Genomic DNA, 16725 nt, shown 5'->3' on the forward strand with positions numbered 1-16725 from the left:
AAAGCAGCCTCGAATGACTTTGGAATTTCCATGTGAATTTCTTCATCCAAATTGCCGTTCAGATAAGCAGAATTAATGTCAAATTGTCTTATACACATTTTGTGTCGAGCGGCTAATGCCGCCAACAAGCGAATCGAGCTAAGTCGTGCCACGGGCGCGAAGGTTTCAAAATAGTTTATCCCCTGCTGTTGACTAAAACCTTGCGCGACAAATCTAACCTTTTTTTTCAATGGTTCCATCTGATTTGAATTTATTTTGTAATACCATTCGCCTTCCAATAACTTTTTGCTTTGTTGGCCGGTCAACGAGTTTCCATGTTTTGTTTACAATGATTGACTTTATTTCACATGCGATGGCTCGATACCATTCATCCGCATCGGGGCTCGAAAGTGCTTCCTTCATCGGTACTTCGCTTAGGAATGCGAATTCATCTTCTATCTGAGAAGCTTTTTCTTGTGCAAGCTGCTCTTCACGTCCGCTTCGTAAGCCCGTTCGTATGATATTAGGTCCTTGAGATTTCCTGGTTCGCCTTCCAGATTGTTGGATTTCGGTCGTTGTGGAATCTTCCGCGTTGTCTTTGGGCTTATAATTTTCGTCATTGCTTGTTGTAGAAGATCTGCTCGTCCTGTCGCTCGTACGCTGGAGCTCAGGATTGTTTTCATCTGTGCCTTCTTCGTCTACGCTGACGTGATCATTAGTTTTAGGTGAATGTATTTCTATATCGATGAAATGTCGATTTTCTGATGCATTTTCGATTTTTTTAAGATATTCATGATTTCCTTTTTGATTTTCTATGAATCTTACATCGCGACTGACTATTACTTTCTTCTTTTCTATTGACCAGATCCGATAGGCCTTTGACTCTTCTGCATAACCGAGGAAAATTTCCTCGTGTCCTCGAAAATCTAGTTTACTTTTGCCAGGAGTTCTATCTAGATAGAAAACTCGACAGCCAAATACCCTTAAATGTGATAGATCCGGTGTAGTTCCTGTCCACGCTTCATATGGAGTTTTGCCGCCTATGCTCTTGCTGGGAAGACGATTTCTTATGTTGTTGGCGGTGTTAACCGCTTCGGCCCAAAAAGAATTAGAAAGTCCTGATTCTGCCAGCAGCCATCTGGCCGTGCTTATAAGCGTGCGATTTTTCCTTTTTGCCGTCCCATTTTGCTTAGGGTTAAACGGCACCGTCAGTCTTCGCGTTATACCTTGTTTCTTTAGGAAAAGATCGAAATCGCGATTTACAAATTCGCGTCCGTTGTCAGACTGTATTATTCGAACGCTTTTATCCTTTTGCTTTTCTACATACGCAATGTATTCTTTAGTTTGTTTAACACTTCCGATTTAGATTTTAAGAAATAAACGTGACACCATCGTGTATGGTCATCTATGAACTCTAAGTAATATCTGGCTCCACCCTTTGAAGCTACGCGCATCGGGCCGCATACATCGGTGTGTATAATTTCGAGCATTTCGGTGTTTCGGTTTGATACTTTAGGGAAGGGGGTACGCAACATCTTCCCCTTTACGCAAGCATTGCATTCAATATCTGTTGCCGAATCGCTTATTTTTACGCCGCTAATAATATTGTTTTGTATCGCATTACATATATCCTTCGCATTTGCGTGACCGAGTCGCTTATGTATTATTTCAAAAGAATTTTTAACGCTTTTATTATTAGATGTAGCAAGGGCAATGTCTGAAGATTCGCATATGTAATACAAGTTTCCTATCCTTTTCGCGTATAATTCAGTCTTCCCATTTTGGCTTACTACCGTAGCACCCCGATTGTCGAAGTTAATTGTGAAACCACGATCGGTGATTTTAGCTACTGAGAGAAGATTTGTTTTAAGATCCGGTATGTACATGACGTCCGTAAGCGAAACGTACTTGTCATCACCAAATGTATTCGATTTAAATCTAACGTTGCCCTTGCCTGCGATTTCTGTGCTAGAATTATTTGCTAAATTTATTGTTCCGCGTGCCGAGTCTATTGATTCGTTGTAGTTTTTTATATTATTACATAAGTGTACCGTTGCGCCGCTATCGAGACACCAATCGCTTTTTCGTTCTACGCACGTATTCGCCGTTATCGCATTGGTCACATGTAAACACACGTCGTTACTGAGTTTGGCGATTTGTTTATTGTATCTGCATTCCGATTTCTTGTGTCCCAGTTTTTTACACACGTAACATCGAATTTCATTTCCGGTACCGCTTTTCACATTTTTCTCTGTTCTGTTAACTTGTCGCGTTTTACGATCGTACCTCGTTGTGCCTTTGTTTGCCAACATGGCGTTTGACTTCTCTTCCCGCGTATTACTTTTTCGCGCGTCATTTTCCTCGATAATTTTCGTTCGCAACATTTCTGGATCGGGTAACGCGTTTCGCGATTCTATTGCGCAACGAAAGTTTTCGAAACTAGCGGGTAGACTATACAATAACATTACCGTGAGTAAGTCCGGATTAATACTAATGTCCATGTTTGCGAGCTTGTCGACTGTATCAAAAAAGGTATTCAGATGGTCGCGCACTTCGGTGTCTTCGGTCATCTTGTGTTGCGTCAGCCTCTTCAACAACGTGGCTTTCCTCGCTGGCCCCTTTGACTCATATATTTCCTGCAGTCTCGTCCATGTATCTCTTGATGTGATGCAATTTTTAATTTGCTTCAACTCTCCAGCCGAGATCGAAAGAATAATGTCCGACTTTGCTTTGAGATCGTTTTTGGTCCATTCTGTCAGTGCGATTGCGCTCATCACGCCTGTCTCTCCGGGTTCAGGCTTTACGTTTTTTCCGCTCACATATTGTCACAGGTCAGCTTTGATTAGTAGCGCCTGCATTTGTAGCCTCCAAGTGTCGTAGTTATTTCTGGTCAATAACTCGATACGTGTATTTCCAACGCCGTGCATTTTTCTTTCTCTTTTTAGGTTAATCCTTTTTCGATAAAATTCTTTCTTATATCGTTTCACTTTTTCTTTCACCTGTGCCTGGGCCCATAACCTGTTAAGGATCCGCAGGATGCAGTGCAGGGAATCAAAACCAAGTGGCTAAACTAATAAAAGGGTTTATTAAGGGAAACTATAATTGCACGTGTCTAGCGTGAGCGACGATACGTAACGTACTGCTTCTAATGTAACCGAAAAAAACTATTATCAGCGCCGCATATCACGTGACACGCAGAGCTGCCCATAAGTATACAGGGTGTCCCGCACCATGTGTCAATGCTTCTAGGGATAAGTAGATATCGGGAATACAAATTAAAAATTCCAATGCCATTTTGCAAAAATCTCAATAGTTATTGAAAAAAAAATTAATTTGTCTAGCGCTAGAGCAACAAGGAAGCTGCGGGCGAGTGAGCGCGACAGGCAAATGGCTAGGAATGGAGCCGTCGCCTGTCACGCTCACTTGCCCGCAACTTCCTTATCGCTCTTGCGCTAGACAAATTAATTTTTTTCTCAATAACTATTGAGATTTTTGCAAAATGGCACTAGAATTTTTAATTTGTATTCCCGATATCTACGTATCCCTAGAAGCATTGACGCATGGTGAGGGACACCCTGTATAGTATAAGAAAAAAGTAATACGCACTATCGACAACTAACAAAAAACTTTTTTTTTATTACTTAGAAAAACCTTTTCTATACCTCACTCGCTGCGCGACTGACAGTTTGTAACGGTGCACCCGGCGATGCACCGTTCCGGCCACAACATCGGCCGGCCGCCGGACACAAAACCGTCCGGCGGGGACCCGGGGCGCGGTGCGCCCCAAACTTTATAATCTTATACCGCCGGAATAGAACGGCAGCGCGTAGCCGTTCCGCGGCTAAGTCCATCCGCGGGCTTAGCCGAGCGTTCCCGAGCGCCGCCGAACCGCGCCGTCGACGTCGAGGCCCGTCGTTTCCGAGCGCGCCGCATCCCGGGGCCTCGGCGCCACGCGTCGGGACACGTCACGAGCCCTACTGAGCCCCGGCAACCCTGCGCCGTCACTTTTTATGTATAAAAAGTCGACGCCGGGACTCAGTGGGACCGTCCCGATCCGTTCGCTCTCGAGCGAGCACCTGATCCTAGAGCACGAACCACGGGGTGAAGCAATCTTCGTCTCGACCAGGAACTCCTGGCGCTCACGATCCTCTCGTTCCGGACTTCAACGTACGCACGACTAGCTCGTGGGGTGGAGCGCACTCCGCCTCCTTTGAGGACTCGATCCTACGTCTGCGTTACCGCGAAATCTCGAAACACAAAAGATCCCGTTGCACCGTCGTGATCCACGGGGTGGAGTGCTCTCCGCCTCGGCCAAGGACTCTTGGCTAAACGACACCGGTCAAGGTGCATCCTGACCCAACGGTTTCATTTCATTCACGGTCCACGAACGCATATCTATTGTACCGCGCGCCTAGATCGAACCGCGCCCACCGCGATCAATTGTACCGCGGGCCCTGCCCGCGGTTCCGCGCCCGCGTCCCGCGTATCGCCGGTCTTTCCGACAGGATCTATTACTAGATCTACAATCCGCGCCGAAAACCGCGCCTACTGTTACGCAACACCCATCGCGCCTCACGCATTCACGACTAGCCGCGAATTAACGTCCCGCGTAAGCGTTATATCGATCACGATCTAAGGGACCGACGCACCCACCGAAGGATTATATTCGCGCCCGCGTTAGCAATTATAATTATCTGCATTGTACATATCTATCGACGCCGCTTGACCAAGCAAACGTCGCAGTTATTTAATAAACTCGTTTTCTTTTGTTATCTGAATCCGTCTCGGTGCATTCACGACCTTACACACTCGGATCCTGCATCCCGACGAGCGTCCCGGGCTCGCTGGCCCGTCATTCGAGGCCCGCCGCGCAAGCAGGTCGTTTCAAGTTACTGACGAGACGAACGAAAGACTCCAACGCTGAAGCCAAGAAAAAAAATCTTGATTAATCAAAACTCTAAGAAAGTAATAATATTTCATGCACTGAACCTTATATCAAAGATAAAAAACGTACCTTTAGCCGACGTAGCATCTTCATTCCCACGATGAAGACGATCCGCAGTACACAGACATTATTTACCTTAAAAACAGCAATATATATACACGCGCACATATTTAACTAATAAACATTTCAGATTAACTTTTGCCGTCGCAAAGAGCGCTGTCGAAACCGCACCTTACACAATTACACAATTCACTCACGAACCCGAATTATATTATGAGGACCACGGACTTCTTCACTTATCCGACACGACATGGAAATTAGTTTTAATAATAAACATTGCGGAATTCAAAATTAGATTTAAGAAGTTACAACACGAAGTCGATGACGCGGAAAATGTTTGTAGTAATTTACATGAAACATACAATGGCGAACTATTAAAAGATAAGTGTCATTATTTAGCAATGTTGGTTATTATACAAAATAATAAATTAATTACAGCACTAGATAGACTAACTTCAACTTACGACAACCAACATGCTAAAAGAGGACTTATAGATTTAGTAGGAACAGTAGGAAAAACTTTATTCGGTATAATGGACGCTAACGATGAAAAAATCATTCAAGAACAATTACAATTACTAAACGCAAACCAACAAACTATTCGACATGTGGCAAAGAATCAGTTAAAAATAATAAACGGCACGTTAAGTCATATATAGGAGTTAGAGATAAAGCTAAAGCAACACGATCGCGTCTTAACGAACGCGACTATTCTTCTAAGTTAGCAGATAGATAGAGTGACACGACAAATGGAAATAACGGAACATCTCAACACCCTAAGAATACTCGTGACAGACCTACTGACTGACATACAGGACACCATCAATTTTATCTCTTGAACAAAAAAAGGTATCATTAACGCACGATCATTACCGATTGACAAGATCATAACGGAACTATTACACGCAACGATTCAATTACCCGAAGGATCGCAATTCCCGTTTGATACCAATCCAAAGAACTAGAATCAGATCGAGAAATATGTATCAATTACCGCGCATTATTGCGATCATAATGCTTTTATGATCATTATCAAATTCCCAATCGTATCCGATACGATCTATGAATTGAAAGCAGTCATACCGTTTCCTATGTATGACCACGCCAATATTTTTAAGACAATTAAAACCGCGCGTGAATACATCGCGCTAGATAGAAAAAATAATAAATACATAAGCTTAACCCGCGATAAAATAAATAATTGTATCCGCGGCAATAAAAAACTTATATGCGATGTAACGTATGATAATTGCGATGAGGAATTACCGACGAACGGGTAATGAATTACCGGTTAGGGCGCAGCAGGGCGAAAGCGTTACCGACGATGTCTCGCGTCGGCGCAGGAGTGAATCGTGATTGTTGCTCGAGAAGAAGCACGCCGATGTGCTCTCTCGAGATTGTGCTGTTGAGCTGAACGTTTCGATAAAGTAAGAACTGTGAGTGCGGAAAGATTGTGGCGAGCGACGGAACGAGCAGCGGGACAAGCGACGGGACAAGCAGCGACAAGCGACGTATCGTAACGTACCGGTACAAGACCCGGATTCTGAGGCGTGCCATGTTCCCGGCTTTCACACCAGGAGACAGCCGGCGTGCCGTGTTCCCGGCTACCCGTTGGATTCGGCCGGCGTGCCGTGTTCCCGGCTTCACATCAGAGTCTACAGGCGTGCCGTGTTCCAGAAGAACAATTATTTTGCCATTGTACGAGGTTCGAGTACCAGGATTCCGGCGCCACGGCAGAGTTCATCATCCTGTAACCCCTTTCAACGTAGGGGAGCTTCGCCGCCGTGGGATTCGGAGAGATCACGTGAGCGTTACGTGACCAAAGACTTTACGTCGGCCGGTTGCCGTATGGGGGAATGCGAGTGCGAGCGTGTTGATCACGTGTATGCAAGAAGCGATGGCCGTTGCCGGGAATGTTTAGGTATTTACGTGCGTATCGGGCAATTGTATATATGTATAGCGCTAGCCCATGCCAATTATTAAGTAGAGTATGTGTGTGTGTCGCGCAAAATTGTATGTAGCGTTGGCTCGCACAGTTATCGTTACTGCGTGTATAGCGAACGGAATTTTCCGATATCAAGGTAAATATTCTTTTTGGTTTCTCTCTTTGTTGTGTATATATTACTAGTTTCTTTTCAATCGAGTTGAGGCTGAGGATCTTTCTTTTGCACGTATTTAGTATCTTTATTTTTAGTAGCCTCCGTGCACATTCTTTGAATAGTTTTTCGGTAGCCTCCATGCACATTCTTTAAATCTTTATTTTGTAGCCTTCGGGCAGAGGCACGGTATCGTGGGTTTCATCCCCGAGAATTATATTTTTTTTTTTTTTTTATTATTAATGCGAATTGTTAAAATGTATTAGTTTGTTGCGTGCTTTACGTGTTCGGATATCACGCGCTCTTATAATAATGTACACTGACCGGCAATAATGGCCTGACGCTCTGCGGCGACGGCAGCTAACGTGCGTGAGCTAGCGTGGTGTGCGTCAGGCCACACGCGGAGCGTGAAGCCGAGAGAAGCGAGAGGACGGGGAAAATTTGGTGGGAGGCGTTCTCATGCTCTATCCGCTCTCAACCCGTGCGTTTGAGAGAGATGAGTGGTCGCTAAGAAAAAGGCGCACCTTCGTTCTCTCGCGCACGCGTTCGTGTTTATACGGGCGCGCAAGGATAGAAATAGATCGCAAGAGTACGCTATTAATTCTAGCATATACTTTCAAATGACATTTCGACCCGTGTTACTAATGTTATTAAATATATAATTCTACGTTGCGTGTAATTTATTTTCGCGATAATTTTTCGACAAATATATAAATAATATCTCGAGAAAGAACGCATGGGAGGACGGTGCGAAACTGTTAGAGGTGCACCTCCGATCTTCGCTTGCACGCGATCGTGTTTATACGGGCGCGCAGAGATAGAGATAGATCGCAAAAGTACGAATTATAGCGTATACTTTAAGATTTTCGCGACTAATGATAACCGAAATTAAACACCCGTGCTACTGATATTATAAATATATAATTTTACGTTGATTGTAATTAATTTTCGTAATAATTTTTTGACAAATAAATAATGTCTTGAGAAAGACAATTTAAAATTCTGTTTTCTGTCTTGAGAAAGACAATTTAAAATTCTGTTTTCTGTCTTGAGAAAGACAATTTAAAATTCCGTTTTCTGTCTTGAAAAAGACATTTTAAAATTCTGTTTTCTGTCTTGAGAAAGACAATTTAAAATTCTGTTTTCTGTCTTGAGAAAGACAATTTAAAATTCTGTTTTCTGTCTTGAAAAAGACAATTTAAAATTATGTTTTCTGTCTTGAAAAAGACAATTTAAAATTATGTTTTCTGTCTTGAAAAAGACAATTTGAAATACCGTCTTTTTTAAATGTCTTTTTCAAGACAGAAAACGGAATTTTAAATTGTCTTTCTCAAGACAGAAAACAGAATTTTAAATTGTCTTTCTCAAGACAGAAAACAGAATTTTAAATTGTCTTTCTCAAGACATTATTTATTTGTCAAAAAATTATTACGAAAATTAATTACAATCAACGTAAAATTATATATTTATAATATCAGTAGCACGGGTGTTTAATTTCGGTTATCATTAGTCGCGAAAATCTTAAAGTATACGCTATAATTCGTACTTTTGCGATCTATCTCTATCTCTGCGCGCCCGTATAAACACGATCGCGTAAGCGAGAGATCGAGGTGCACCTCTAACAGTTTCGCACCGTCCTCCCATGCGTTCTTCTCGAGATATTATTTATATATTTGTCGAAAAATTATCGCGAAAATAAATTACACGCAACGTAGAATTATATATTTAATAACATTAGTAACACGGGTCTTCAATTTCGGTTGTCATTATCGCGAAATGTCTTGAAGTATATGCTAGAATTAATAGCGTACTCTTGCGATCTATTTCTATCCTTGCGCGCCCGTATAAACACGAACGCGTGCAAGCGAGAGAACGAAGGTGCGCCTATAACTTTTCTTAGCGACCACTGCGTTCTCTCTCAAACGCACGGGTTGAGAGCGGGATAGAGCATGAGAACGCCTCCCACCAAATTTTCCCCCGTCCTCTCGCTTCTCTCGGCGCTTCACGGCTCACGTACGCGCTCCGCGGTGTGGCCTGACGCACACCACGCTAGCTCACGCACGTTAGCTGCCGTCGCCGCAGAGCGTCAGGCCATTATTGCCGGTCAGTGTACACGCGGTCCTGCGTGATCGAGAGAGGGGCTCGATGTCCTTATATACTTTATTTTTCGTGAGCTCACTCTCTCGCCGTTACTGTTAAGAGCATCTATGTCTCTTGTGACTACCGCGCCTAATTTACAGAATCTATATTTCTTTATATATTCATAGACTTATTACACGTTCTTTTTGGCATACAACGGTGTATTGTTATTCTATAAATACCTCGCCCATACAAATCTTTTAACACAAATTATAATATTTTGTTATTTGGTTAGTTAATTTGTGAATTACTGCACAGCGTAAACAATTTCGCGATATATCACGTGTCGAATAACGCACCTTGCGAAGTCTTACAAGAAGTGGTTCTCAAGTGCCAACGCAGTTTTTTAATAAGCTTTGGCATGGTAGTAGAGAAGGAAAATATAAGATTACGCATCGACGATTAGGTGTAGATACGCAATAGTTTTTGAGAAATCAAAGTTTAAAGTTTTCCGAGCGCGTTATGTACAGATGTTACGACGAGTCTTTCAATAGTGTTCGGTTGGTCGTACGGTGAGCGCTTCAGACTCACAGTTCAAAGATTGTGCGTTCGCGTTCCGTAATGTCACTTTTTTGAAATTTTTTTTTTTTATTTAAATAATTGTATCTTTTTACTTTAGATGATTAATTTTGTATGTATTAAATAATTTAATATTTACATTGTTAATTAAAAAAAAAAAAAAAAAAAATTTTTTAATTAATAAATTTTCCCTTAATTAATTTTTGTTTCTAAAAATTATTAAATAAAATTTAACCAAAGGTTACATCTTGCTGTGACTTTAAACTTGAAATGATAGCCGTTAATAATTGTAATATATCCTAACAGAGGTAAGTAATATGAATAATAGTGAATAGAAATGAATAGAATGAATAAATAATGGCTCATTAAAACATTTTCTCCTAGACCAATAGATATCGGGAACTCCTCACCAAAATTTAGAAACTAAGGGCGAAAACTTAGAAAATTAGGAAAACTGAGAGGAAGGCGACCAATAATTGCGAAGACGGAAAAGTGGAGGAACAAGCCTAACAAATGGAATTCAAATTTTGAAAAGTGTTTTTAAGAGCACTTTGCGTGAATTTGATAAATCAGACAAAAATTGCACACAAAAAAAAACACACTTTATTTACAATTTATTTACACTATTTTTACAAAGTTTGCAATTTCTCCAGCACGGCTAAAACTGCACTTAGACGTTTCGCGGTCTCGCAATGCACTCGCACGGTGCCGCAATGTTCGATCGTTCGTTAAATTCGGAGCTCTCGCGGTTCCGACGCGCTTATTCAACCGCCTTTTTCGCGACTGGAGTTCCAGGGCATTCCTTCCCAGAAACCGCTCGCGAATTCGAGGCAATGCCCAAAAAAGGCAAAAACGATCGCTAAGCCCAGGTATTGGCTGAAAAACGATCGCGCGATAGCGATCCAGCACAACACGCCGCTGGATCACAATACGGCGTGACGCCCGACACACCGTGTCACGCGCTAGGGGCCTGACAGCGCGTCGCGATCAGCTGTTTGTGCCCAAAATTAGCGAGCACGCGTCGGCTCGTCAACGCTTTGCACGCGAGGCCGCACGCGGCAGCCGAATGTTCGACATGCCGCCCGCCTCGGCAGTCGTTCTGCCGATTGATTTTGATGCACATTTAAGTGCAAGCTAATTCCCCGGGATCCGTTTCCTCGCGCGTTGCCCCCCTGCCCTTCACCGCCTCGCCCGCGCAACTGGTCGCGAACAGCGGGACGATTTTAACGACCGGGCGTTTAAATATCGATGTCGCGGTCCGCACGGACACCACGCGCACCTGCCCGTCCGCCCCGGGGTGAACATCTACAACGCGCGCGAGAGGCCACCGCGTCGGTGGCGTGTTTTCTCCGCGGATGAGGCACAGGGTGCCCACGCGAATGTTCTCCGCCCGCCGTAGCCACTTGGGGCGCGCTGCCATGGTTTGGAGGACCTCCGCCGCCCACCGTCGCCAAAAATGATCCCGCATCCGCTGCAGCACCCGCCATCTCGTCAAGTCGGCCTCCGGCACGCCGTCCAGGCGAGCCTCGGGAACGGAGTTCAGCGCCGCTCCAATCAAAAAATGGCCCGGCGTCAAGGCCTCAACGTCGTCCGGGTCGTCCGAAAGCGGCGCCAAAGGGCGTGAGTTGAGACACGCCTCCACCTCCGCGAGCAAAGTGGTAAGCTCCTTAAACGTGAGGGAAGTCTCGCCAATCACCCTCCTCAAGTGATGCTTCGTGGAGCGCACCGCAGCCTCCCACAGGCCACCGAAGTGAGGGGCCCCGGGCGGATTGAATCTCCACGCCACTCCGTCATTCGCGAGTCGGTCCGTCCACGGGCTCTCGCGTTCTATCCCCCGCAGAAAGGCGCGCAGCTGAGCGTCCGCTCCGACAAAAGTGGTGCCCCGATCGCTCCACATCGTGGCACACAACCCGCGCCGAGATACGAAACGTCGGTACGCTGCCAGGAAGGCGTCGGCGGAATAATCGGAGACGGCCTCCAGGTGTACGGCTCTAGTCGCGAAACATACGAAAATCGCCAGAAACCCGCGAAATGATTTCTGGCCGCGCCCTTGCGAATATCGCATCCAGACGGGACCCGCGTAATCAATGCCCTTGTGAAGGAAGGGCCGCGACGGACGCACTCTCTCCCGCGGAAGATCGCCCATAAGAGGCTGCGGGTGTGCCGCCCGCCATCTCGCGCACCGCACGCAGCCGTGTATTAGCCGCTTGACCACCGAGCGCCCGCACAGCACCCAGTAGCGCTGTCGCAGCACGGCCAAGGTGAGTTGCACCCCCCCGTGCAACACGCGCCGGTGGCAAGCATCCACCAGGAGTCTCGTCCAGCCGGAGTCCCGTGGCAAGATGACAGGGTGCCGCTGGTCCAGAGGCACCAGCGCGTGCCTCACTCTCCCGCCGACCCTCAGCACGCCCCTCTCGTCCAGGAACGGTGTCAGCCGAAGCAGGCCACTGCGCCGCGGCAAAGGAGTGCCAGCCCGGATGTCCTCCACCTCCTCCGCGAACCACAGGCCCTGAACCGCTCGCGTCCACAGGGTCTCAGCGTCCTCGAGTTCACCGGCCGTCAGAGTTCCTAGAACTACAATGCCACCGCTCGCTCTGCGTCGCCAACGCAGGCAGCGAGCGGTAAATCGAAGCAAATTGTTGAGCCTCGAAAAACGCAGGAGAATCTCGCTCTCCTCCACCACTGCCGCCGTCAACGCCGTCCCCGCACGCCGCTCTCTTGCCGCCTCCTCCAGCTCCATTCCCGTCATCATAATCTGCTTCTCCTCGCCCGGGGGTGCTCCAGCCCGCAACCACGGGGGGCCGGTCCACCACAACGGATGCTCCACCAGCTCCCGAGGCCGCACTCCGCGAGAAGCGCAATCAGCGGGGTTGTCGACACCACGAAGATGCCGCCAATGGTTGCCAGGAAAAGTGCGCTGAATTTCGGCAACTCGGTTCGCCACATAAGTGGTCCATTTCGCGGGGTGTCCCCGTATCCACGCCAAGGCCACCGTCGAGTCAGTCCAGAGGTGCACGGCACTCGTCGGAAGATCAAGAAGAGCCCTGAAATGCTCTACCACCTCCACCAGCAAGGCCGCTCCGCATAATTCCAGGCGGGGGAGAGACACCCTGCGCAGCGGCGCCACCCGAGTCTTAGCACCAAGCAGGGCGATTCGGCCGCCCGAATTCTCCTCCTCCTCGTCCACCTGCAGGTAGACCACCGCAGCGTAAGCCCTCTCGGAAGCATCCGAGAATCCGTGCAGCCGGACCGAGGGACGCGAGGCCGACGTCCACAGCCACCAAGGCAGTTCCACCGCTTCCAACAGCGGCAGTTCAGATCGAAACGCCATCCAAGCGGCGGCATCCCCCGCGTCCAAGGCGTCATCCCACGCCACTCCTCGAAGCCACAGGGTCTGAATCATGAGCTTGGCACTCACAGTCACCGGAGCAAGCCAGCCCAGCGGATCGTACAGCCGCGCGGATTCCGAGAGAACCCGCCGCTTCGTGGGAGGTCGAGTGTCCGAACTCGGCACTCGAAATCGGAAGGCATCGCGCAGCGGATGCCAGCGCAGTCCCAGCGCCGACAGCGTATCCTCCGGGCTCCATTCTACGGCTCCATCCAGGCGATGCTCCTTTGGGATGGTCTCCAGGAGTTTCCCGTCGCTCGCTGCCCACTTCCTAAGCGGGAAGCCGCCCGCCTCGCAAATCGAGGAGAGCTCACGCAGTCTCTCTCGCGCCGCAACCAAGCTATCCGCCCCGGTCAGGACGTCGTCGACGTACGTCTCCCGAAGCAAAGCGTTCGCGCCCTGCGGGAAACGTGCTCCCTCGTCGATGGCCAACTGCTTCATTGCCCGGACGGCCAGGAACGGGGCACAGGCAAGTCCGTAAGTAACGGTCCTGAGTCGGAACGTCTGCACCGGCTCACCCGGGCTCCCCCTCCATAGCACGCGCTGCAGATCGTGGTCATCCTCGTGGATCAGCACCTGCCGATACATCTTGGCCACGTCCGTTGTTGCGGCAAACTTATACCGTCTCCATCGCGTTAAGATGTCCGCGAGGGCCGGTAGCAAATTCGGCCCACATCGAAGCGACTCATTCAACGTTACTCCATTGGAAATCCGAGCCGAGCCGTTGAAGACGACTCGGATTTTAGCCGCCGGACCTTCCCCCTTCATTACTCCATGGTGAGGCAGGTAGCACACCCTTCCTCCGCTCTGTCCGGAGGCACTCGGCACGGGCGCCATGTGGCCCAGTGTTAGGAACTCCTTCATGAAGTCCGAGTACAGCTCGTAAAGTCGTTCATCCCCGGCGAGGCGACGTTCCACTCCGGCAAGTGTTCGTCGCGCTACGCGCTCGGAATCCTCGAGATTCGGCAACAGCTCACGTACCGGGAGGCGCACCACGTAACGTCCAGAGGCCGTTCGCGAGTGCGTCCGAACGAAATGCGCCTCGCACTCCTTTTCTTCCGCCGACATCGGGGGAGGACCGCGCGCGGGTTCCTCCTGCTGCCAGAATCGGGCGACCAGCGATCCGAGGTCGTCGTCCGTCGAGCACGTAAACACCGAGCCCCCGAGACCGCTCGACGAGTCGCGCACCGCCCCCGCCAGAATCCATCCCAGCGTGGTATTCACTGCCACAGGAACGCCCGGTCCTCCTCTCCGCAGGCCCTCACGCACAATGTTCGCGTAGACCTCCGCTCCCAGTAGCACCTCCACCGTTTGACACACATCAAAGTCAGGATCGGCCAGCCTCAGCCCGCGCACGTGAGGCCAATTGTCCGCGACTCGCGCGAGACCGCCGCCGGATCCCGACACTCGCGGCAAGATCAACGCGGAAATCCGGAACGATTCCGAGGGCGAGAAGTGAGGGGCAATGTTCACCGAAATCCGACCGCGCGCGGCTCCCGACCTTCGACCGCCCACTCCGTACACGACCGTAGAAGCCGCCGTCCGCGGCAGTCTCAACCGCTGCGCGAGAGACTCAGAAATCAGCGAGATCTCTGAACCCGGGTCGATTAAGGCACGCGTCACAACCGGCGAGCCATGAACGTCCATGGCAATGATTCTAGCGGTGGCCAGCAGCACCACGGGTCTCTCCGTACGCTCCTCTTGAAGGTGCAAGGCGGTTGCTCCTTCACTCCCTCTCGCCTCCTCAGCCGCAAACACTTCGTGAATCGAGCTATGGTGCCGCCGGTGACACGTCACGCACGTCTTCGTCGACGGACACGCGTCCAGTCGATGCTTCCCGAAACAATTCGTGCACAGATCATTTTTTCGCGCCAATTCGCGTCGTTCTCGCGGTGTTCTCTTCTGGAACTCCTTGCACGAGAGAACATAATGAGCGCCCTGACACAAGGAGCAGTGCGAAGGGCGCGGTTTGTTGCACACGAGAAGTGATCGCGCGGCTCGCGCGCCCGCTCCTGTCTTCCCCGCCGCACCGCCGCGCTCCACTCCGCTGACCTGCAACGCGTCAAGGGCCCGCAACCGCCGCTCCAGAAATTCTTTCAATCTCTCGTAAGAAGACGGCTCCACAGAGTTGCCCTCCGCCGTCTCCCATTCACGTCGCGATTTGGCGTCGAGCGCCTCGACCACGATGTGTAGAAACAAATCGCACTCCACGATGGGTCGCCCGATGCCCTCCAGCGAACCCACGGTCTGCAGCATGCCGTGGTACAAACGCCGAAGATCTGCCGCCGACTCGTTCTTCAATTTCGGCAAGGCCAAAAAATTTGCGAGGACAGAGCGTAGCAGGAGCCGTTTGTTCGCGTAGTTGTCGGAGAGCAATTTCCAGACGCGGCTGTAATTTTCTCCGGTGGTTGCGATATTTTTGACAAGCTGCTCAACGTCTCCCTTTAGGCAGCTCCGCAAGTAATGTAGCTTGTCAACATTTGACAGTGAGGCATCCTGCGCGATGACGGACTCAAATCTGTCTTTAAAATTAGGCCAGTCCTCGAACCGGCCGGCGAACGACGGCAGTTGCAGTTGGGGCAGCTTCCTCTTGCTCTGGGACCCCTGTACCACCGAGGACATCTCGCTTCTTTCGCTATCCCGCCTGATTTCCTCACGCGCCTCCAACAGGGCGGCGCGTTGATCCACGTAGGCCTCCTCGACCAACCCGAAAAAATCGTTGCGAGTGTAATCGCATTCGATCATGCTCGACCAGTGGTCATTCCTCAAGGCCTCATGAGCGCTCTCAAATTTCGCCCAGTAATTATCGAGGAGCTTCAACTTACTGTCGATAGCCCCCGCGGTAATTTTGCTCGCTCCCATCTTCTTCAGATTTTCCACGGCTCGCGCAATTCGGCCATGGAGTTCCTGCTGCCCGCGCAGCAGAGCCTCCAACTCCGGGCTCACTACGACCGCCCGCTTCCCCGGCGTCTGGGTGGTACTTCCGTCTTCCTTCGTCGCCATGGCACTTAAATCGCCCACGGCTAGTATCCGGCTCGAAGGACCAAAATGTTTTTAAGAGCACTTTGCGTGAATTTGATAAATCAGACAAAAATTGCACACAAAAAAAAACACACTTTATTTACAATTTATTTACACTATTTTTACAAAGTTTGCAATTTCTCCAGCACGGCTAAAACTGCACTTAGACGTTTCGCGGTCTCGCAATGCACTCGCACGGTGCCGCAATGTTCGATCGTTCGTTAAATTCGGAGCTCTCGCGGTTCCGACGCGCTTATTCAACCGCCTTTTTCGCGACTGGAGTTCCCGGGCATTCCTTCCCAGAAACCGCTCGCGAATTCGAGGCAATGCCCAAAAAAGGCAAAAACGATCGCTAAGCCCAGGTATTGGCTGAAAAACGATCGCGCGATAGCGATCCAGCACAACACGCCGCTGGATCACAATACGGCGTGACGCCCGACACACCGTGTCACGCGCTAGGGGCCTGACAGCGCGTCGCGATCAGCTGTTTGTGCCCAAAATTAGCGAGCACGCGTCGGCTCGTCAACGCTTTGCACGCGAGGCCGCACGCGGCAGCCGAATGTTCGACAAAAAGACTG

The 16725-nt window shown here is 49.1% G+C and overlaps 1 protein-coding gene across 1 annotated transcript; it reads right to left on the minus strand.

The window, feature by feature from the left end:
• Positions 1 to 9968: 9968 nt before the first annotated feature.
• Positions 9969 to 16129, minus strand: LOC139110896 (uncharacterized). The gene is made up of 2 exons (XM_070670857.1): positions 12125 to 16129; positions 9969 to 10037 (listed from the first exon to the last, which is right to left on the minus strand). Exons 1-2 carry the CDS (start codon positions 16127 to 16129, stop codon positions 9969 to 9971), a joined length of 4074 nt encoding a protein of 1357 aa, XP_070526958.1.
• Between the last annotated feature and the right edge of the window lie 596 nt (positions 16130 to 16725).

Source organism: Cardiocondyla obscurior, linkage group LG22, assembly GCF_019399895.1.
Source record: "Cardiocondyla obscurior isolate alpha-2009 linkage group LG22, Cobs3.1, whole genome shotgun sequence".
NCBI classification, from domain to species: Eukaryota; Metazoa; Arthropoda; class Insecta; order Hymenoptera; family Formicidae; genus Cardiocondyla; species Cardiocondyla obscurior.